At 36.0% G+C, this 24,627-nt stretch overlaps 3 protein-coding genes across 3 annotated transcripts in view; all 3 read left to right on the plus strand.

The window, feature by feature from the left end:
• Window positions 1–21: 21 nt before the first annotated feature.
• Window positions 22–6,612, plus strand: pak1ip1 (PAK1 interacting protein 1). The gene is made up of 10 exons (XM_083528329.1): window positions 22–233; window positions 829–991; window positions 1,128–1,248; window positions 1,328–1,402; window positions 1,495–1,547; window positions 1,645–1,790; window positions 4,023–4,120; window positions 4,522–4,618; window positions 5,641–5,761; window positions 5,861–6,612. Exons 1-10 carry the CDS (start codon window positions 150–152, stop codon window positions 5,986–5,988), a joined length of 1,086 nt encoding a protein of 361 aa, XP_083384455.1. The 5' UTR covers window positions 22–149; the 3' UTR covers window positions 5,989–6,612.
• A 765-nt stretch (window positions 6,613–7,377) lies between these two features.
• tmem14cb (transmembrane protein 14Cb) lies at window positions 7,378–10,084 on the plus strand. Its single transcript, XM_083532121.1, has 4 exons — window positions 7,378–7,645; window positions 9,009–9,110; window positions 9,518–9,605; window positions 9,726–10,084. Exons 1-4 carry the CDS (start codon window positions 7,570–7,572, stop codon window positions 9,784–9,786), a joined length of 327 nt encoding a protein of 108 aa, XP_083388247.1. The 5' UTR covers window positions 7,378–7,569; the 3' UTR covers window positions 9,787–10,084.
• A 797-nt stretch (window positions 10,085–10,881) lies between these two features.
• The window catches only part of gnal2 (guanine nucleotide binding protein (G protein), alpha activating activity polypeptide, olfactory type 2), a 19,133-nt gene continuing 5,387 nt past the window's right edge, over window positions 10,882–24,627 (plus strand). The window contains exons 1-9 of the mRNA XM_083526959.1: window positions 10,882–11,674; window positions 17,225–17,297; window positions 19,695–19,749; window positions 19,889–20,008; window positions 20,447–20,544; window positions 23,404–23,458; window positions 23,638–23,711; window positions 24,009–24,067; window positions 24,177–24,297. Coding sequence (XP_083383085.1) covers window positions 11,182–11,674; window positions 17,225–17,297; window positions 19,695–19,749; window positions 19,889–20,008; window positions 20,447–20,544; window positions 23,404–23,458; window positions 23,638–23,711; window positions 24,009–24,067; window positions 24,177–24,297 — 1,148 coding nt within the window. The 5' untranslated portion in view covers window positions 10,882–11,181. The remainder of the gene's footprint in view (window positions 11,675–17,224; window positions 17,298–19,694; window positions 19,750–19,888; window positions 20,009–20,446; window positions 20,545–23,403; window positions 23,459–23,637; window positions 23,712–24,008; window positions 24,068–24,176; window positions 24,298–24,627) is intronic.

Consider the following 24,627-nt stretch of genomic DNA (forward strand, 5'->3'; position numbering starts at 1 on the left):
TTTATTTTGAAGTCTATATAGGAAGATGACCCGGAAATAAACTCAAAATCACTTCCTGATTCAGTAACACGCACATGGTTAGGAAATTTGTTTTTATTTATTACAAGATCTTTTTCTGATCAATGACAGCACCGTTCGTATTCAAGTAGATGAAAATGGGAGATCACGTGGAACTGGTTGTTGGAAGTTATGAGCAGATAGTGTTTGGATACCGAGTGTGTCCTGGAGAAGAGGTAACATATTTTTTTTTATTCCTACATTTTCACTTCAGCTTCATCAATTTTAAAATCTAAAAAGTCTAAAACACTTAGGATCGAGATTTTGAAAGGGACATAATCAGGAAGGAAGATAATCAACATCAGCCTACCTTCTCCAACATGTTAGATTCCTTCCATAAATGTAAAAAAATAAAAACAAAAAGTGTATTGCACTATTCATACACTAAAACATGGGATGTTAGCAAGTAATAATTAGTAATAAATAGTAATAATTATTATTAAATTGTCACATTTATACACCTGTTTGTAGCATTTCAATATTTTCTCAAGTTTACAAAATCTATTATTTCCAAAATATTATATACAGAATAACTGTAAAATAAATGAAACATGGGGTAAAAAGCCTGAAATTGTATATCAGAAACAAAAATTACTATTAAAATTAAATTAAATAAATTAAAATAATGTCCAAATACTAGAGCAGATTTGCTTGTTGATAATGTAAAAATATACTAGTTATTTTATAGCTTCAAAACTAATACTCTGACTTTAAAATGTGCATTCTCCTACTCAAGCATAATACAAGCTTTTCTGTGATCCATGCCTGTAGGAATGGGGATTAGAGCCTGTGTTCACACACCATGCTCATACAGCCAGCCTCTCTACAGTGACGGCCAACGAGCAGTTTGTCGCTACAGGAAGCAAAGATGAAACCATACAACTGTACAACATGAAGACAAGGACAGAACATGGAGCATTATTACACCATGATGGTGAGGAGGCCAAAACAACAACAGTATAGATCATCACATATCTTTCGGAACTCGAACCGAATGGTGTTGGTAAATAGAATTAAAATGGGTAACGTAGAGAGAATAGTGAATGCTATATGACTGTGTTTGTGTGTAGGTACCATCTCATGTCTGGAGTTTGGTTCTACATCTCACTTACTGAGCGGTGGAGAAGACGGCCTTTTGTGCGTGTGGAGCACAAAGACATGGGAATGTTTGAAATCGATCAAAGCGCACATGTAAGTGTGACAGAGTTGCAGAGGTTCTTTTTTGCAATGCAATGTCATTGGCTGAACTTGTGTGTTTTTTGTGTATCAGGGGTCATGTGACTTCTCTCTCATTGCATCCATCTGGTAAACTTGCACTCTCTGTTGGAACGGACAAGAAGTTAAGGTAAAGCTGAATATGTTATAAAACCCATAATTGTGGTTTTTTTTTTGTGTTGTATGTAAAATTTGGATTTTTGCTTATAAAATAAATTACAGAACGTGGAATCTTATCGAAGGAAGGCCAGCGTTCACCAAGAATATTAGGCAAAGTAAGCTTTAACATTTTGAACTGTTTTATTAATTATAAACTTTTTTCCGGGCATTCAACATGAATAAATTGAATTTGCGTTCTTGTCATTTATACAGATGCACAGATAGTAAAGTGGTCACCAGCAGGAGATAAATACATTGTAGTGGTTAATGATAAAATAGACATCTATGAACTGGAGTCTGCTAACATCATTGGCTCCTTCAGCTTCAGGAAGAGGATTTCATCTGTTAGATTTCTGAAGGTTTGTTTTAGGTTTCTGTTAATGATTATTGTATGATTAAAGTACTGTGGTACTTTAGTTTTCTTAGTTGCCATGCGTACTAAACTGAGAATCTTACTTACCTTACTTCACTTACATATTTCACTTAACTTAAAACTTTACTTGCCTAGTTATTCATTTTACTTACATACTTAACTAAACCATAATTACTTCATTTACTTACTTTATTCAACCTGTACCTGTTAGTCTAGTTATCTACCTCTCTTATTATTTTACTTAACTTACTTTTGTAACTATTTTGTTTACTAACTTATTTTATTTACTTGTTTAGTGGTTAATATGTTGGATTTCTAATTGAAGGATTAAGTTTAAATTCCAGCACCATCAAGCTGCCATTCCTGGGCCCCTGAGCAAGGCCCTTCACCCTCGCATGCTCAGTTAAAAAATTATGTAAATGCAAGTTGCTCTTGATAAGTTCATCTTCCAAACTCTATACATGTAAATGTGGTAGCTACTTTACTTATTTTCCTCCTTACTTCTCATGCAGTAACTACAGGGGAATAAGTTGATCAGTCACACCATGAAGTTATGGGAAAGAGTAGTGGAAGCCAGGCTGAGAGAAGAGGTGACCATCTGTGAGCAACAGTATGGTTTCATGCCGAGGAAAAACACCACAGACGCATTATTTTCTTTGAGAATGTTGATGGAGAAGTATAGAGAAGGACAGAAGGAGTTGCATTGTGTGTTTGTGGATTTAGAGAAAGCGTAGACAGAGTGCAGAGAGATGAGTTGTGGTATTGTATGAGAAAGTCATGTGTGTCAGAGAAGTATGTGAGGGTGGTGCAGGACATGTATGAGGACAGTGTGACAGCAGAAAAGTGTGCAGTAGGAACGACAGACTGGTTCAAGGTGGAGGTTGGACTGCATCAAGGATAGGCTCTGAGCCCTTTCCTGTTTGCAGTGGTGATGGACAGGTTGATGGACGAGGTCAGACAGGAGTCTCCATGGACTATGATGTTTGTGATGATATTGTGATTTTTGGTGAGAGTAGGGAGCAGGTTGAGAAGAGCCTGGAAAAGTGGAGGTACATGCTGGAGAAAAGGGGAATGAAAGTAGGTAGGAGTAAGACAGAGTACATGTGTGTGAATGAGAGGGAGGGCAGTGGAGGGGTGCGGTTGCAGGGAGAAGAGGTGGAGAAGGTGGAGGAGTTCAGGTACCTGGAATCAACAGTGCAAATTAATGGAGAGTGTGTAAGAGAAGTGAAGAAAAGAGTGCAGGCAGGGTGGAGTGGGTGGAGAAGAGTGATAGCAGGAGTGATTTGTGATAGAAGAGTAAATGCAAGAGTGAAAGGAAAATGTTTATAGGACTGTGGTGAGACCTGCGATGTTGTATGGTTTAGAGCTGAAGATGTTGAGGTTTTGCTGGTAGTGATGACGATGAACAGGATTAGAAATTAGTTTATTAAAGGGGCCGTGCATGTAGGACGTTTTGGAGACAAGGCAAGGGAGTCGAGATTGAGATGGTTTGGACATGTGCAGAGGAGGGACATGGGGTATATCGATAGGAGAATGCTGAGGATGGAGCCACCAGGAAGGAGGAAAAGAGGAAGGCCATGGAGGAGGTTTATGGATGTGGTGAGGGAAGACATGCAGGGTTGAGGCAGATGTAGAGGACAGGGGGGTATGGAGAAGGATGATCCGCTGTGGCGACCCCTAATGGAAGAAGAATGATCATACTTTAATTATTACTTTACTCATTTGCATACATGTTCTTGTTAATATTTAAAAAAAAAGGTTTCCAAATTCTTTAATTTGATGGATTTTGAATAGAAATCTTGATTATTTATTAGGTAATATTTAGCTAATAATTTATTTTGGAAGTCCACTTTAGACATCTAAACATTAAGCTATCAATCTACTGTTAGCAATTTATTAACAAGTACAAGACCATTACCTTTCTTTTGCTTTCAGGTAGTCCAAGACTTGTTCTGACTAATTTTTTCAGTCTAGTGATACCATATATAAAGCAATTTGTTATTACAGTGCACTAGTTTGTTTAATTTAAAATCAAACATAGAGATATAACACAATTGCCTTGTGTACTACTAGTTCATGGTAATCTCATCTAGTCATCTAATCATTTCATAACATTTGCTATGCATTACAATATGCAAGTTTTAAAGAAAACGCTTTGCATATTGCTATATTTTGTGACTCGGTTGACTATGTACATTATAATTTCATCCTGACGCAGAACAATCTACTGGCCATGGCAGGAGATGATGAACATGTACAGCTGTATGATCTCACTTCTGAAAAGTGTATCTGTGAGTTCAAAGCTCATGAAAACAGGTGTGTTTTGCGTAATGTTCTTCATTTTGCTTATTTCAGCTGTAAAAGAATTTCAACTGAAAAATCTATAGGTACTTTTTATCCATTAATAGTTACAAGAACTGTCCTAAAACAACTGAGCCCAATTAGGAAATAGCAGCTCTTACAACAGGAGCAAAACATACAGTTACATCTTTAATTCTAACTGATAAGTAATGCAAACACTGAAGACTCCTTCCATAATATGAACAATCGGATATATTATTACCATAGCCTGTCTGCCACCTTTAAATAAATCCACATTTTCAAGATGCACTGCATTAGGTTATTTGGGTTTGGTGTGGGTTTTGACTGGTTTAACTTTAATTTGAAGATATAATTAATTTTGTCCCTCACACTGTTGTTGTTTTGTATGTTTGTAGAGTAAAAGCACTGGACAGCTTTGAGTTGAACGACTTGTGTGTGTTGGTAACTGCATCTAACGATGGATTTATCAAACTGTGGGACTGCAGTACAGAGGTACGATACTACTTCTGTACACCCGTCACTGTGGACACATAAATGTTCGCAACCTTAAAACATTTTTGTTTTTACTAAAATTCTTGCTTATTCGGTTTAGTTAATAAACTCAACCTTCTTTACTTCTACTTTACTTATTTCTGTCTTGCTTTGTATGCTGTTTACTTTTATTACTTAATTAATACATTTACTTTGAGTATTTTTGCCACTTCAGTTACCATTGTGCCACAATTTATTTGCTTAATATTTACTTAATGTTACATTATTTAGTTGATTACCACCTTTTTTTTTTACAATACTTACTACAGAACTTACTGTACTAATGTAACTTTATTTATTTATCTATTTCTTACTTGTTGCCTTACATGAGTTAATGTGTACTATAATATAATTATAAGTATTCATTTACTTAGTATTGTAATACTGTAAGTATTAATTTACTTACTATACCCAATTACTGCCTTACTTTACTCACTTTTTGCTTATTTACCCACTTATTATTTAAGAAAAAAGTTTCTAATGCTCACTTATTTACATTATTTGCTTACTCATACCATTCTGTTCACTATTCATTTGTAATTTTATCAGATTAAAACATTTTAAATTGTTAGCATCACCCTAAGAAGACAGGAAGTGTAGTTGCACCTAACACAAAGAAAGTCGATTTAGGTATCAGTTCTCTTGGATTTAACAAATAAACCTAAACATGTAAAACTTGCCTAAGAATAGTTTTGTATAAAAGGCTCATTTTAAATGTGTTGTGTTACTTAAGAGGCTACAGATTTCCAAGTAAGAGAGCAGTGATGGTAAAGGACGTGTGTATAATCTTGTACATGTTGCAAATTAAAAATGTCTGATTTCTATACTAACAAATCATTCTTCATTTTATATAATAAATGTTAATAGTCCCCCAATGCTTTTTGCCTTTCATGACATTACTATCATAGAACAATATTTCCATATTTATATTACAGGCATATTGATGCATTTATTAACAATATCTTTCATAATGATCCTCTCAGAGGCAGGAAGGAGTGCGCCTGCTAGGAGAGGTGAACACCACCGCTCGAATCACCTGTCTGTCTGTGTGGAAAAGCAGTGCAAAGGAAGAGAAGTCAGACACACAGCCTGCAACTTCTCAATGTATGTTCTAAGATCAGAAATAGAGAAGATCTAAAATGCAGTGCAACTGTAATTATACACTGTGCTATGAATGAAATTTTTTTTTTTCTTTCTTTCTAGTTGAAAAGCAAGCTCTGTTACCACCCAGAAACAAAAGAGTGAGGATTTATACGGAGGAGGTGGTTGTGGAAGAAGACACTTCGTCAAAAAAACAAGGGAAAAAAAAGAAAAAACAAAAAGTACAATGAGCAGTGTCCTTGCGCATGTCATGTTTGTTATAATGAACAGAAGAAACATGTACATTTATGAATGTGTATGTGAATGCAGAAGGACTCATCATGTTGTCATGCCTTTTCGTTTTTTAGTAATTAATTGCAATGCTTATGAGGGAAAAGTGTAATGTTGAAGATTTTTTTGGCAGATCTGAGATCTATCTCTTTTTTTTGTCTGTAAAAAAATCTTCTTTTTCAATATAAACCTTTCTTCATGTTGGTCCTGATCTCATTCTTTATATTACTAGTTACAACAAACAAGAATCATCTTCATAACATGACATATATTGTTTATAATCTGTTGTAATTGTCATTATTTTATAATGTTATATTCACACAAACTGGAAGAGATACAAAAATAGGACTTTGCAAGTTACACTTTTACTTTTGGGAAAATATATATTCATTTATGCATAATTATATATTAAGGGTATTTTGCTGACACTAGGTCTCATGAGTGTCACAGATTCCTTTAACTTTCAACTTGACAAAAAGATGTTAAACAGACGTAGAGACTTGTCTTAGAGAAAACTTTCCCATGTTGAGTCCATGTGAACACCTTACTATACAATGAGTGCAATAAAGGTGCATCAAGTAAGAGTTCTTTGGCAAAATTAGTTCTCTATCAGGTTAAGTAGGTGTTTTTTTTTTTTTTTTTAACTCCTTTTCACCAATCCAGAACAGAAAACTAGCATTAGCATCAATTTCAAACCTACTTTATGAAACACTAAACCTTTTGAATGTCACTCATAGTAATTCATGTTAAAGCTCACAGGTGCACTGTCCTCTTTATTTCATTTTAATCTTTCAACGGGGTTAAGCTGGTGAATTAGAGAAAGAAAAGCAGACAGAGGCTTTCACTTGTCACGTATGCATATATACAGCACAATAACATTCATTCTTTGCATGTCCAGGCTTGAGCTGGAGTCGGCCATGATACAGTGCCCCTGGAGTGAGAAGGTTAATTGCCTGCTCAAAGGCCCATGAGTGGCAGTGTGGCAGTGCTGGGGCTTGAACTCCCAACCTTACTTTCAATACACCAGAGCTTTAACTATTGATCTAAAAAGGTGTTTAGCTGTTGTATTAGCATGATAACTAGAATATTGAGGAACACAAACATAGGTCATGTAGTGTATCACAATTTCCCAAATGGGGTTTCTCAGCCACACGAAACTGTTTTTATGAGGTCGCTGCTTAAACCGTTTTACTTCGAAATCACATATTCCTGGGGTTTTTTTGTAGCTTTAACATCATTGAATGCTTTATATAAGCCACGTAAAATGAAATAAATGTATCATATAATTTATTAAATATGCTGTATATAGCCTGTTAACTAAGTCTAGCGGACTGTCCGACTTTTATTTTGAATGGTCCTCGTTGCTTCTCCTAATGGAGTGTCGCCTGGAGACGAGTCCATCCGGGTAGTTTTGGTCTTTACCTTTTCAGGTTTACCTTGCTTTCCGTATTTATGGTGCAATTCAGAGCCGGAAGAATTGTATTCTGGGCGATTTTAATTTTGTACACTGCAGTTTAAATTAAGTTTTTTTGCACTTTGGCATGGCTGTAGATTTGCTCGGATTCGCTTTCGCTGCACTGACAGCAACAGGAGGTATCCTTGGTTACATAAAAGCAGGTAATGTTCGACTAACTTCCTCTCAACCCACCTGTTAATGAGCTGCCATTGGTATTTACTCAGGGATACGGGCAAATTGTTTTAGAAAATATACGTTATTTTATTGTATTTTATTTTCCAGTTATCATGCACTGTTTACAAACTTTTCAAGGGAAAAATTAACTAGCGCATGCTCAAACGGCACTCTAGAACTCACTAAGTGACGTCATTGTCTAATTTACATATTTATCTACTTGTTTTTCTCATTTGCATATATAAAAAAAGAAAACAGGAATTTTTTTCAGTACAAGAGAAAATAAGGAAGAGGGCTTAAAACGAAAAAACTAAACAACAACAACAACAAAAAACAACACACCTGAAATTTTAAATAATATTTTGTGTAGCATGGCAACCTAAAGGATCGATCGATCGATCGATCGATCGATCGATCTATCTATCTATCTATCTATCTATCTATCTATCTATCTATCTATCTATCTATCTATCTATCTATCTATCTATCTATCTATCTATCTATCTATCATGTACTTAGCTAGACTTCTCTCTGGTTAGATCAAAACGTTTCGCTACTCTTTCGAGAAGCTTCACTCTGATGATGAGTAGCAAAACATTTCGATCTAACCAGATAGAAATCCAGTTGCCATGACTCAACTTCCAGATAATTCCAGATAATTTCACCTGGATGACTGAGAATATTCAGACAAGTTCGCTCTTGGTATCACACAGTATATCACACTGTAAGCAGTTGTCCCTCACCAGGCTCACAGCTGCTCGTGTTTCATTTAACAGAATTAGCTGGAAAAGCAAAACTCTCATTACCAGTATATAGAAAGAAATCTTTGTTTGCAAAATCCCAGATTCTTTAGAAGGGGTCAGTGTGCACGTTCAGTCATGATACAGTGCCTGAGGTCAGAGCGCAGGAGTTAGCCACGATACTCCGGGCCTGGCGCAGAGAGGGTTAAGGGCCTTGCTCAAGGGCCCAACAGTGACAGCTTGGTGGTGTTGCGGCTTGATCCTCGACCTTCCGATCAGTAACCCAGAGCTTTAATTATGATCACTTCCCAGTCTCCATCCTTTAAGCCAAATTTAAAATGAGTAATAAACATGTCCTTGAACAAAAAAGGAACAGTTAAGTGATTCCTTTTCAGATTTAGTTTGATACAGTATATTATATTGAAATATATTATTATTATTTATACACGTGTGCTGTAATATAGTAAGAAATGTTTAATAAATGAAATGTTTATTTGTTTCTTGTGCTATTTAGTGCGAGTGAGCAGGTAGAATGTTTTAAAGTGTCATGGTGTATACTTGAGTAATATATATTTTTAGTATGATGTGTTGTTTTGTTTTGTTTTCTCAGGCAGCGTCATGTCACTAATAGGTGGATTAGTCTTTGGGCTTTTGGCAGCGCTCGGCTCTTTCCAGATGTCTCAAAATCCAAAAAACATCTGGCTCGCCTTTGGTAAGTTCTAGTAAACTAATAAAGACACAGTAATGTGTTGATTTTAAATATAGTATCTTATACCACAGTGTGAATTCTCGGATGCAATTGGTCAGAATGTGTTACTTGATTGTATAGTTGTTGATGTGGTGAAGTTCATTGTTTAACACTAAGGGAAGGCGTTTTTCTCTCGTTTATTTTAAATATAGATGTAAATGGAATACATAAGCGATGTCATGAATAACATATTAAAAGTATAATGTGATGTTTATATAATACATGAAGGCCTGTCAGCATTGACAGATTGCTGTGGTGTAGGAGGAATAAAACATTTAATCACACCTTTCTGTTGAGTTCCTTTCTTTGCTTGGCTATGTTCATGAAGAAAAATCGTATTGTTATAAATGTACTGCATTTACCATCGCTAGGAACGTACGGTACGCTAGCGGCTGTAATGGGAGTGCGATTTCTGAGTTCATGGAAAATAATGCCTGCTGGGTTGATGACAGCAGCAAGGTAATTCCCAATTACACTGCAATGTTAAGAATTAAGCTGTGGAAAGTAGCACAGTCAGCATTTTGTGAAAAACTTGTTTTGTTTGATTTCAATCAGTATTTTTATTCTCCCTTTCTGCAGTTTATTCATGGTTTTGAGATTGGGACTGGGGTTCCTCTGGCCAAGCAAGAAAAACTCATGAACAAGCTGAAAAAAAAAGGAAGAAGAAAACAACCTAGAACAACAACCTGCTTGTTTCGACCATGTTTGTTGGTGAGGACCGAGGAATATGATGATGCCATATTAACATCGTAATAAATGCTAAAATCTTTCTACAAAGAGATTGTAGGTTTTGAATATAAAAAAAAAAAAGAATTTGAAAAAGCGGAATTTGTTTCAATTTTATTGTAAACCTTAAATTATTATTTTTTTATTCCTTCATATCTTTTCTTCCACTATTCATTAACATTTTACACGTTAAATAAAAATTTCTGTAAGAACATGCAATTTTTTTTCTGTTTTTTTTTATGCAGTGGATATTGTTATTCAATTGTTAACATCCTATTTTTACCCCTTTATCTGAGCTTTCTGTCCATTATCAGATCTATTTATGCTGAATATATCAACAAAAATGATTGAGTTTTTTTAAGAAATCCTGATCTCATTGCACTTTGTAATACTTCTTTCTTTCTTTTCTAAAGAGAATTCTTTATCCTGGTTTGTCTCTACCTGATAGAGTCCTTAATAGCAAGGAAACCTTATATAACCCCATTGTTATTATTATTTTATTATAGCTAAAAATTGTGCGTGATGGCTCACAAATTATTGTGGTTTAAGAGGAATAAAACAGTCCAGGATGTCCTGTTATTAGAAAATAATCTTCCTGAGGGTGGTAAGAGTTATACTGCTTACTCATCACACCACCGTGTCACTGATGATTTGCCTGAAACATTGTGTTCTGTTGTGTTTTATTCCTCACTTATCTTATAATTATGAAATATTGTATGTTTAATAGAGGTAATAATCTGATAGCTTGTGCTTGTCATTCTTATTTGGAAAAGAATTGCATTTCAGTAAATATATCAACCATCACAACCATGCACGTTTATTTGAGTGTTCGCTCCTTACACACCTGATGGATCTAATGATTATTGACGTGAAGTGAATGTGTTGGGGCAGGGGGCCTGGTTCCAGAGCAGATGTGGAAAGCTGTGTGCCAGAGCAGATGTGGAAAGCTGTGTGCCAGAGCAGATGTGGGAAGCTGTGCTGTAGAACAAACTGGGCTGCTTTGTTCACTTTGCTGGGTGCGCTTTTCGGTGATTTACGGTAACGTGGACCTGCAGTGTCCGCAAAGGCATCAGGTGATCTACTGACTTAAAGCGTAGGTTGAACTGGAGAAACACAAAATGACAGGCAGAAATGTGAGGAGATCATCTGCTGGGCTTTAGATATGGATGTAGGACAGGGTTAGTGCTTTGATGGTTTGAGGATGTGCTCATTTGGTTCATCCGTCTCATGCCTTTTTCGTCTTTTTATGGATTATTGTTATTATCATTACTACTGTTATCATTATTATTATTAGGCCACTTGGTGTAACATGGGGCTGTGTTATAGTCTGCGTCCCCGGTTATTCGGGGATCTGAGCGGAACCATTTCCAACGCGAATTCGGACACGGAGCAGCCGCCGGATCTGATCATTCCGTCGCGTGTTGGGGAATCTCAGCGCGGAGAGTCCGGAGGGAACGGCAGCAGCGGCAGCAAGGCTTCTTCGGCTCCATTAAGCGGCGGCCAGACGCACCAGTGGGACGCCGGCAAAATCCCCATCGGGGAGCGCAGGCTCGGCGGAGACGCCACCGCGGATGGAGCACTTATCCAGAACGGCGGAGGCAAGGCCACGGGAACCGGCAAGGACCGCAGCCGGAGACTACACCTCCTCCCTACATCCAGCCAGAAAGCGAAAAACTGGGACAAACTGGTGGTGGAGGAAAAGGAGGCCGAGAAGGAGGCGCGGAAAGTCAGTAAAAATATTGACCGCGTCCTTAAAGAACTGAAAAAGGAATACAAACAAACACACCGACTGCTTTTATTAGGTAAGATTATTACATTTCTAATGTATTTCTCTCTCTCTCTCTCTCTCTCTCTCTCTCTCTCTCTCTCTCTCTCTCTCTCTCTCTCTATATATATATATATATATATATATATATATATATATATATATATATATATATATATATATATATATAAAATGTCTGTACGTATGTATTATATAGCTCATATTCTCACATCTGATCCTGCTAGCAGCTGACCTTCTTTCCTTCTTTCTATCTTTCATTCTTGATTAAACCATTACGCAACATACACACACATCCTCTCTCAGCCTGACCAAAGGAAACTTTTTTTTGATGCTCACAAAAATCATCATCATCATTATCTAATTGAACTATAACAAGTTTATACTGTTCCTAAAACCCTAATAGTGACACCGTAATGATATTGGTCACGTGACCGCCGACGTCACATTGCTAGCAAAGCCGGAAACAAACAAGTCGTAAAAGTATTTTAACACAACTGGTTTTTCAATTTAAGTTGTATTATTACATTGTTTAATATTAAACTTTGATTAAATATATATATATATACATATATATATATATATATATATATATATATATATATATATATATATATATATATATATATATATATATATATATATATATATATATATAAACCTTTGACATGTTACTTTAGGTGTTTGAGTTAAATCCTATATCATTTACTTTGAATTGAGAGATACATAATACATCATTTGCAGTATTTTTCTCCTGCTAGTTTTGATATGTCTGTTAAATACAATCAAAATAAAATCACACTTCATGTCTACTATCTTCTATTTGACGGAAAAGTATGTGCCTGAGCATATACACTATAACATCAATAAATATATAACAAAATCATCTAAAGTATAACACACTTAATGGTCAAGAGTTTATTATAATATGTACAGAAAACATTGTTACACCATAAAATGATATTCTTACTCTGTGAATCCTCGAAGTAGTCTATGGCATAGATTAAGTATATAAGAAAATATAAACAAAGACACAAGACATAAATTGACATTGTACAAAGTTATAATAGTGCAAATGCAAGAACGTGGTTTCTTGCTGTAACAATCATTCATCAGAATCATGAATATTTGATTATTTATGTATTCCTACAGAATACCAACTACCCTAGTTCCTCCAATTTAAGCTTTTTTAGAATAAAGTATTTAAAAAGTACAATGTACAATGCCACAATAAAGTGATACAAATTTTTTAAAGAAGTGTCTTATTTGTGTTTGGTTATTCATAGACCTTAAATCATACTAGACGAGATTAAATATTGTATTAACATTAGGTTTTTTAATAATGTATGCTGATTTCAGGTGTAGAGTTCCTTAAAGCTAGCACATCAGTGATACAGATAATAAAATACAGCCAGGGAATATGTTTTGACACGAGCAAAGCAAAATCATTATAATTAGATTGAGCTAACTTTTATTTCAGGTTTGCTAAAACCTGTATGACCCAAGTCCACCTTTCTGAAAAAAGGTGTTGATATTAAACTAAACTTGGATGTGTTGTGGTTTTCCACACCTCGAATGAATAGCCAGAAACACAGCATCAAGGTGTATAGTTAAGAATGATGCAGATACAAGATGATTTTGAATCTTTGTGAATAGACATTCCCAATGGTTAGCTTAAAGCAGGGATTTGAGGAAAGAAATGTGACTGTTTTATATGGTTTTAGCAATTTCGTAAATATTGTTCAGACAATTATTCTAAAATTGCAGCAGTGGAATATTGATGTAGTCTGTCTAGTCCTCTCACTTCCTCATCTGTACACTATGTTTAAGACCTTCCACTTCCAAAGCTTTCCTGCTAATACTGACTTCAATGTGTTTATACTCGTCATCTCAAAGATCGCTCTCTAGCTGGGTTCTGTAGCTGCATTGCATTCTGGGACTTGTCCATTTGCACTGAGGTATCCTTTATTTTTTTGCTGGATTTCTCATTAATTTGGTATCACTGTTAAATAATGGGTCACAAAAGAAACTAAATATAAACATATTTAATTTGTGGCTGTGTAATAAGTAGACTTTTCCATCTACGACACAAGATGCTGTTAGTTTACAAAAAAAAAAAAAGCCTAGCAGAGAAATCTATACATCCAGTTCAGTCAAGTATTCGCTCCCACTTTGCAGTTTTGCAGCGTATCTGCAGAACTGAACTTTGCTTCCCCTGCTACTAGGTTTTATCATTCACTAGGGTTGAACATTGTTTCAGGAGTTACTTTACTGCATAGGGCAAAGAATTATCATGAAATACTGATAACTGGATCACACAATTATATTTTTTTTTGTTGGTATAACTCATTTTAATTAATTGTTAAGTACATATATCTTGTTGAAAGAGCCATTTTATCCACATCAATACAGCATTTACTTAAAAAAATTAAAGTTATATTTTCAATTGATTCATTTAATTAAATCTCACCATGACCAGGGTGCAGCATTTATGAATCGTGGCTTGATCTTCCTGTCATAAATTGCATAAATGACGTTGAGGTCAGTGGTCTAAGAACACATAGTGTCAGGTGAGTGAGTGCGACTGCGGAAAAAAAAAGACAGTTAACGACAAATTTTTCACACCGTCAAAAGTCACAATTTTTTAATGAACCTAAAAGTCACCAACATGAGGAGAGTATAAGGTGACCCCAAACTCAAATACAGTAATGGTCATGTTAAGGCCTAAACTAAACATGATGCTAAACAGAAAACAATGTCCTTGTTACATCAATTTCACTTTGTGTTTACACGAGTCTGCGTGAGCTGATTTCCGAATAATGCTGATTAATGATGTAAACTACGCAGAACATACTTAATCTTTAGAGGATCTTTATAATCTGACATGGATGTGGCATGTTGCTATACAGTCTAGTCTAGTTTTTAGGCAAATTTAATTAGGGCTATCTCGTACAGTGTGAGAAGTTATAAGCTATAAAATAGACTGTAAAACCAAGGATTTAATTAAGGGGCCTGTTTTAAAAGAAATGCCTCTCTATACACACCAGAGTATAGACCGATCATAGCCGTCTCTTTGGAATTCATTTACACATTAAATATCTTAATGCACATCAGAATCCTTATTAAGTTATGCAAAATGTAAAAAAAAATGGAACAAGCTGGATTTTTACAGTATGTGTAATAGATCAGATATGCTTATTTGGAAATAGTTGTGACACCTTGTTTGTTTAGTCGTTGTATTATGAGACCGTGTCAGGACTGGGGTTCGTGTGACAAGCTTAATGAGGAAGAGTTAGGATTTCATCAGGAAGGTAATATTAAATGAAAGGTGTGATTGGAGAATGCTAGTACAATAGGATTAACAAAAAAAAAAAAAAAGAAAACAGAAAGCCCATGATAGTACTCCACAGAAGTGATGTTGAGAATGTACATTTTTATAAATCATCAAAATTCAACTGTGGGGATTTTTTTTTTTTTTACTTTGGCAGGTAATTGACGAATGAGTGAACCGAATACTGACAGGATAATTATTTGTAAAATCTCGGATGGTAGTTTAGGTCTACATCTTCTTTGTACATACTAATTATAGCGCTGCACTGTCAAAAGTTTCTGATCGGTTGATTGGTTCCTCTGTTCAGAAACTGTTGAGTATTTTCTGATGATTGTACTATTCTATATCTCTGTAGTACCACAGAAAGCGCTAAAAACAAAATGCGTGTATTTGTTGAAAGAATTTTCCCTATCATTTAGGGAAGGTGACTTAATTGTACCTTGTTCCGATTTTTTAGAGACGGAAAATTTGCTCTGTGTTTTCTAAAAATATAACAAACTTTTTAAAACTGATTAATTTAGAGAGAGAGAGAGAGAGAGAGAGAGAGAGAGAGAGAGAGAGAGAGAGAGAGAGAGAGAGAGAGAGGATGGTTGGAAATGCTGGTTTGGGAAACATTTCACCAATGTTTCACAACAATAAGTGTAACTATAAATGGATAAAAAGTATATGTGGCAATGTGCCAGTCTGCTATAAGAAGATAAAATGTTGTGGGATATGTTATGGTGTTAGAAAATACAAATAAAATAAGCAAGTTCTTGGAGTTTACAGTAACTCATCAACAATGCACCGATCTCTGAAAATTTTTGTTTTGTAAAAGTGACACACAGTGTTTTTTTTTCTAGACTTGCTGGTTTGTGGTGTGGTACAGGCTGACATGGAGACTAGCAAAATTAAGTATTTTTCTTGGAGTCATGTGAAAAGTCCAGAAATAGAAGTCTGTGATTTTGTCATTCTGTCACATGAATCCTTGTATTCAAATGTTTGGCACTGCTTAGCTCCACACACACACACACACACACACACACACACACACACACACACACACACACACACACACAGAAGAGAGAGAGATCGATAGATAATCATGTAGAACACATTTTCATTCCCTTTTTTTTCTCTGAGTGCCATAACAGAACCATAAGAATGATATGGAGTTAAATATTTGCACATTCTCTCTGTGAATTGTCTATGGAGCGACTGATAAAGGGAAAAAAAATATTTTCCTAGTGCGCAATTAGGCGAAGGATTACGTTGTCGCGAAAACACCCCTTTTCCGGATGTTTGGTCGTTTATGAATGTGGGCGATACCATAGCGGAAAGGAAGGGGGGAGGGGTGGGGGTGTTAACACAAGCTAATGGACGACAGTAAACAGTAGCATAGGAGGGGAAGGTTGTACAGTGTGGTACAAGACTTAACTGTAATGAGAAACGGGGTTTAAACAGCGTTGATGTGTTTATAACGGGTTTATTCATCCGTCATTATTGAAAGTATCCCTATAAACGCTGCGCTAAAAAAGCGCTAAAATAACCGTTGCTGGTCATAAGCGTGTAGTTGCTGGTGGTTTCTGTAGGTCCCAGCCCAGCCCCTGTTAGTGTCAGTGTGTGACTGAAAATGTCCCAGTAACTGTATAACAAAAACACTTTTGGAGAAGACATGCATATTGACATTGTATTAATCAAGAACAAGGACAGTAATCATGCATCTGCTTGGTTATACTGAAATTCCAGATGTTCCAGGTGAATTTTCCAAACAATTCAGGTTTTCCCTGGTCTACTACGCAACATCCTGAACATATTCAATAACTGGTCATTAAACTGCGAGCTACAACCCAACTCCTGTTCATTCTGAATCTATCATCGCTGTCATGCAATGATTTTTGTTTCCTGTCCCAATATTGATCATGAATCACAAAATAAAGTGTCACATCAGTCTGGCTGCATTTACATTTAAGGTCACAACCACAATATTTTTAAAAATGTTTTAGGTAAATTACATTTCAAACATTCTGGTTTTTGTTTTTTTGTTTTTTTGGACCCCGTCTGTTTACATATACACAACACCTGGCCCATATCCGATTCCTGTGTTTACATCATTCCCTTTAGCCTCTTTGTTTTGTCTCTTAAAGCTTTTAATTAGAACAAGGATTGTCTGTATCCATGATCTGCCATGATCTGAAATTATGAAACGATTTTTAAACACTCTTTTTTACTAATGGTCTACTTTGTTTGTTGGTGTAGGAGCTGGAGAATCAGGAAAAAGCACCATTGTGAAACAGATGAAAATTCTTCATGTGAATGGTTTTAACACAGAGTAAGTCAACTTTTATTGACATAAATGTTTCTGCTTTGTACGCTCATATATATCATTATTGAAACAAAAACAAATTAAACAAAATGTTGCATCATCTCCAATGTTGCATACATTTAATGATGATCATGGGGTGGAAAAAAATTCCTCTTATTTGTCATATAATCTTTTTTCGTATATTTTAATGTTCTGACATTTGAAAGTTAGTCGAACAAATATTTTAAGTAAATCATTTGAATGTCACTAATATCATCATATTATTAAATTATTAGCATCCACCTGATTCAGTAATTCTATTACTAGTAGTTTGAATTTCTGTTAACGTGTAGTTTTGTTACAATAATTAAACTTGAGGTTTCTATTTAGCTTTCGTTTAATAGGGTTTATCTGTAACCTTTTCCCGCTGTGACATGGGAGTGACCTGAAAACTAAGCTTTTCCCTTTAAAAAAAACAAAACAAAAAACAGCGAGCCAGACATGCAAAAAAAATTTACCTGCCAGAAAAAGGACGTGAAAATATTTGCATTCGGACAGACTTTAGTTTCACTTTATGACATTATCTATGTGAATTTTTGTTGTTGTCGTAGTTTACTTGTGAGCCAGATGAATACCTGTGGAAAGGGCAATTATGCCTTTATTTAATTAAAACAAATAAGGCTAATCAGTAAATAGTAGCTTCACCCAAGTTTCAAGTGTTCCAATATTAATGTACAATGCTGTGTAATTCTAAAAATGTCTCATAAAACCATAATTTATTCACTATAAACATACATGTTTAATCCGAGGAAAATATAAATTTTTCAGGAAGAAAATCAGGTAGAATTGAATTTGATGGCTGCAACACGTCACAAAAAAGTTGAAACGGGGCAAAAAAAAAAAAGCTGGAAAGCTAAATGTTACTTAGTGCACTAATTAGGTTGATTGGCAACCAGTCAGTAACATGATTGGGTATAAAAATGTTTATCTCAGAGTGGCAGAGTCTCTCAGAAGTAAAGATGTTTCACCAGTCTGAACAAAACTGTGTGGAGCAATTTCAGAATAATGTTCCTCAGCATAAAATTGCAAAGACACTGAATAATCTCATGTCTTTGCAATGCCATCCTCAAATGCAGGTTAAAGTTTGATCATGCAAAGAAGAAGCCATATGTGAACATAATCCAGAAACACTGCTGACTTCCTTGGGCCAAAGCTCATTTAAAATGGATTGAGGCAAAGTGGAAAACTGTTCTGTGATCTGAAAAGTTATCAGCACTCTGTTCAAAAGCCTGCATCTCCGATGGTATGGTGGTGCATTAGTGTCTATGGAATAGGCAATTTGCACATCTGGAAAGACACCATCAGCCCTGAAAGGTATATACTATGCTTTCAATCCAGGCTTTTCGATGAAGTCGATCAAACTTGACTATCTAGAGGAAGCAAAGGTCGTAACAAGGTTCCCATAGGTGAACCTGCTGAAGGATCATTAACGGGTAGCCGCCTTGTCGGGTGAGTGCCTCTACCTCCTCGCTTATGCAGTGTGCAGAGGCTGGGCTTTTTCTCTCTTTCTCTCTTTCTCTTTCTCTCTTTTGCTCTCGCTCTCTCTCTCTCTCTCTCTCTCTCTCTCTCTCTCTCTCTCTCTCTCTCTCTCTCTCTCTCTCTCTCTCTCTCTTCTCTTCCTCTACTCTGGGAGGCAGCGTGACGTGCTCTCAGTCGAGGTGCCTTACATTCGGTCTCTTTTGATCCAAAAGAAAAACAAACTTCCACCCAGTATTTTTTTTTCCAGATAAGGCCTTGTATATTTCAGCAAGACAATGCTAAATCATCTATTACAACATTATGCTGTTGTAGAAGAGTCTGCCTGCAGTACAGACAATTCACCAATTAAAAATATTTGGCGCATCATGAAACAAGTATGACAAAGAAGAGGACTGTTCAGAAGCTTGAATCCTGTATCAAACTTGAATGCGACAAGATTCATACATTTATTGCAAAGCAAAGCAGTAGCAGTTTGGTGGTGCTGGGATTTGAACTTGTGACCTTCCGATCCAGAGTCCAAAGCCTTAACCACTAGCTCCCACCTCTCAAAACTCCAGCAACTGGTCTCCTCAGTTTCCAGGCGTATGTGGACTGTTGTTAAAAGATAGGATGGCCCTGTCCCAACTTTTTTGAGATGTTTGCAGTAAATTCAAAATGTACCTTATTTTCTTAGTTTAAACATTTGAAATGTTCTGTCGTGAATAAAATATGGGTTCACAAAAATTTGCATATCCATGAATTCAGATTTTATTTACATTTCACACAGCATGCCAACTTTTTTGGAGTTATGGTTGTAGTAGGCTTAAAAAAAAAAAGGATACTAATTTATTTACTGTTTTGTATCTTTGAAAAAAATCCAATTAAAACTGCTCTGTTTTTAAACAGAGAAAAGAGACAGAAAATCATAGACATCCGGAGAAATGTGAGGGATGCTATAGTGGTAAGAGCTGGATTATTTTATGTTTATATATGTTATAAGTTGTGGCATGACAGAAATCAGGAGTGAGCATTTCATATTAATGTTTTATTTTTTCCATGATAGTACAACTCATTATTCAATTTTGTTATTTGTGTCTTAGACCATAGTGTCTGCAATGAGCACTTTAATCCCACCTGTCCCTCTCGCCAACCCGGAGGACCAGTTTAGGATCGATTACATCAAAAGCGTAGCACCGTTGTCGGATTATGACCTCCCACCGGTAAGAGCACATTAGGATGATCTAAAAGCTTGGCAATCAGGTTTAAGGAAAATGTATTAAATTGTGCTATGGTATAAAAAAGTTTATGCAAATTATTATTTATTTTTCTCGTGCAAATCTCGAGAGCTTTATTTTATTTGTATTTTATTTTATAAAATTTTTTATTGCTCATATTTTACACTTATTATATATACTTTAGTGCTTTGCGTTTTCACAGGATGAAACTGACATATTAAATTGAACAGAACGCATATAATGCATGATACATCCCAGGTAACGCAGAACCTTGGAAGCAAGGCTTAGTGTATTTCACTGCGATATCACCATATGAAGATGGTCATATGCGGTTCTCTACACTCATGTAAACTATACATATAGTTTAATACTGACCAGACATGACTTGACAGTTTATTTATATAGCTCATGTCTTCTGCACAGGAGTTTTTTGACCATGCCAAGAAACTTTGGGATGATGAAGGAGTGAAAGCATGCTACGAGAGGTCTAACGAGTACCAGCTCATAGACTGTGCACATTAGTAAGTTCTCTTTCCTTTCGTTTGATATATGTGAATGAAGACTGGGGGCTAAATGTATTCCTATTCAAAATTAATAGTTTAGAATAACAAGTAAGTCACTGGGACATGGCAGAAGCTCATGTAATTTCAACCATACATTTTCCATTATATTTTCGGTATTTCATAATTAACATTCATGAACCGAGTCTTCAGTATCAATTGGGTATCCCCTCTTGAGAGTCCTGAACCCACTCCCCCCAACCAACCAAAAAAAAAAAAGGTTTACGCCTTTGTCTTTATGATAGGAGACTTTGCTCTTATGTGACAAGCTGCATTTTTTTTTTACACAAGAACTTCTATAGCTCAAGAGATAACAGGAACTACCTTGTTTGCGGATGTTTTGCAACATTAAATGCAACTATAAAAGGATAAATTTGACATGTTAAATAATTTGCAAATAAACCCCAATTGTTGGTGATTTTCCTAACAGTTGGTTTATTCTATATTTCGATTCCTAATTATTTGTGCGAGTAAATATGGGTTATTATTGTTTATATATAGAAATGTTCAAATCAGTCCTTAAATCCAGTGACTCTGCATTTGCTGAAAATAAATGAGCAAATGTACATGGTCCCACAGGATCTTAATTCCTAGGCAAACCTTTAATCAGGGTTTCCTAAACACGAGTGAGCCTTCGAGAAAGCCAGACAGTGAGTGTGTGTAAGAATTCAAAGACAGAAATGAGACAGAGAGAGAGAGAGAGAGAGAGAGAGAGAGAGAGAGAGAGAGAGAGAGTGAAGCAATGCTGGATTTTCCAGTGGCCGTGTTGTGTATAGTTGTTCTATCTCCAATCCCCTCTCTTCATGGCACCCTCCCAGAGCTTATATAAAAGCGCCATGGAGCCAGAGCAAACAGTGTCTATTTTTAGCAACTGCACTGCAGAGCACAAACTGTTTGAGTGGCCACGTGTGTGTGCGTGCAGTCAAATCAAAGTGAGTATCCTGGCAATGTGCTGTAAACAAAGGAAGGTCAGGAAGCGAAGCTAAGGTACATTGTGCGTGTGCGTGTGTGTGTGTGTGTGTGTGTGTGTGTGTGTGTGTGTGTGTGTGTGTGTGTGTAAAAGAGAGAGACTGGAATGAACAAATTAATCTTAGACACAGATTAAATTTATTAGAGTAAAATTTGTCAAGGGGATGGTGCAACAGTGGAAACTTCAGCATTTGATCTCATGCGTGCAATTACTCTACACTCGACTACATTGCTGAGTACCAATTACAGACGGTTCCTAACAAAATGATTACATTTTCCAGAAACCTGGACCAGTCATAAAAAAAAATTAATTTAATGAGGACAAATCTAAAATGGATGGGAATATGTTTATGTCCACTTTGATCAATTCTGGCCAGATGATCAGCTTGGGAAATGATATAAATAAATGTGATATAAATGTGACTGTTTCAGCTTGAAAGACAGTTACAGTCTATTTGCAAGCTAGTAAAATGTCCCAGTATGAGTCATCATTGTGTCCCTGCAGAGGTTTGTTGATATTGAATTGGGTGTGTGTATGATTATAGAAATGTTAGAACAGTCTCTCTTAACTGGAGGGATTTAGTTAGTTGGTTAAAGATTTGTTTTTCTGCGGGGTGGAATAATATGTGTGGAGCACTGCTTTTTAAACCTGATCCCCAGAATCAAATCTGGCCACTCATGCTCATTTACCCATTGCTGCAAAATCTCAAGACCAATCCTGCTAACTTTTGCACACACCAGTCCCGCCCACTCTCTCAGGCACGCTTCACTAGCCACGCCCACTCACGCAGACACCCATGCCCACTTCCTCAGATACAGATAAAGCCTATTCTGCCCTCTCCCTCAGACACACTTAACCACTACCACCCAGTTTCTCAGGTCAATAACAATTCATCTTGCTGCTGCAGAGCGGTCTGACCAGTCTCACAGACATAGCAATTTTTCCTTACTCACACTTATCAATCCCACTTGTGAACAGTGTTTTCCACAGAAACACTATTGACTAGTCTTGGCCACTTAAGCAGAATATTTGACCAGTCACCCATTCTTACAGACACCATCGGCAAACCTACACCTGTGGAAACTCTAGCTCATTGACTAATCTCATCCATTCCTGCCCACAGATGGTTTTGTTTTTCAAAATATAAACAAATTTGTCATTAAAATCAGCATGAATTTCGACCAGCATAAAGCAGTTATGGCCACATTATTGACAATAAATAAATGGACATGGTAAATGGTAAATTTGCACAGAGCCATGTGAATGTTAGCAAACTTTGTCCTATGAGCTTCGTATGAGACGGCCTTCCCCCACAAACATGAGAGTCAAAGATAGAGCTTGCATTCGGGACCCATTGAGTCCCCTTTTATTATTGGGTGGGGAAGGTTCATACAACATCCCATTTCTGATTGCATTAAAATGTTGGTAATGGGGATTAGTGTCGTCGACATGTAATTTATATCAGCGGATTAATCTTTCAGTTGAGTAATAGACATGTTAGCAGTTCTAAGGCACCATGGAGAGTTGACCTGGATGCACTGGTTTTGCAGACAGGTTTTGCAAAGATGGTTGGAGATTTGTTTTTTTAGGGTCATTTGTTTTTCAGGCTTTTAGTTACATGAAATATAATAAGTTAGATTTCTCTATATTTATACACTAGAAATCTATTAATTCTTCTTTTGAGGAAGTATGGCTGTTCCATGACATTTCCTTAATTATTGAGTCTATGCTACTGTGCTCAATATGAATGTGTGTCTCATATTTATGGGTAGGTGCTAGGACTGTACAAACTGTTCCAGGAGGTTTTAATAAGTGTTTAATTGCCCATGTACATTGTTTTTTCTTCATAGCTTCCTTGACCGAATTGATGCTGTAAGACAAAGTGACTACACACCAACAGATCAGGTACACTTTCATTTTACAAACTTTACAAGAGCTCAATTTCCTTTTAGCCTGTAACTAAGCATGACTGCAGAGATAAGATCTTTTGCAGTATCTGCTGTGATGTTGTCACTTGTCTTGTGCTTAGTCATCACATATTTACTTGGTTGCTTCGTATTTACATTGTTTGTTTCTTGTTCCAGGACTTGCTGCGCTGCAGAGTTTTGACATCAGGGATTTTTGAAACACGGTTTCAAGTAGACAAAGTTAACTTTCAGTAAGTCGGTTTCCTGTTGCTACAAAACGAGTAAACAAAATGTCATGTAGTGAAAATTTCTTCTAAATTTATTATTTTTATTTGCTTCAAAATAAATTATCGCACCATGATTAGGCACAAAATCATGTTTTCTACTTTAATTTAAATTAAAACTGATCCAAAAAAAAAATTTTAAGTGGCATATGCTCCACTAGAGGGCACCATTTTCTTGTTTTTAGAGAGAATGCATTAATTTAGGGCCTGGTTATTTTTTTATTTTTTATTGAGCTTTATTTTTATTGTATTTTTCTCTCTTAGTATGTTTGATGTTGGAGGTCAAAGAGATGAAAGGCGAAAATGGATCCAGTGCTTTAACGGTATGTTTCATTTTTGATAGCAAAAAAATTTTTTCTTTGTAATTTGCTCAATTCTGAAAGCTGCCTTTAAAAGTCTACTTTGCATGATTAGTGATGTCATACTTTCCAGATGTCACTGCGATAATCTTCGTGGTGGCAAGTAGCAGCTACAACATGGTTATCAGAGAAGACAACAACACAAACAGACTACGAGAAGCACTCGAGCTCTTTCGCAGTATCTGGAACAACAGGTACTTCTGTGCCCCAGACATTTTTTCTTTTCTTTTCTTTTTTTTTTTTTTTCCCCAAACTGTCCTGTCCAGTGTATTGATAGGAGAGAATCTAGCTGCTAGTGCTAATTTTTATTTGTCAATTATAAATAATAAAAAAAAATTATTCTGTGTTGTTACAGCCATATGTATATTAATAAAAACCCACATTTAAAAAATATTTAATTTGCAATCCATAAAACAGTTTAGCATCTGTTGCATTTTTATTAAGAACAATTCAATTACGTCGAACTACATGAAACAAATCAAATATATATGATTATTTTTTAGACTTATTGCACATATTGCATT

This window comes from Silurus aristotelis, assembly GCF_946808225.1.
Source record: "Silurus aristotelis genome assembly, chromosome: 1".
NCBI lineage: Eukaryota > Metazoa > Chordata > Actinopteri > Siluriformes > Siluridae > Silurus > Silurus aristotelis.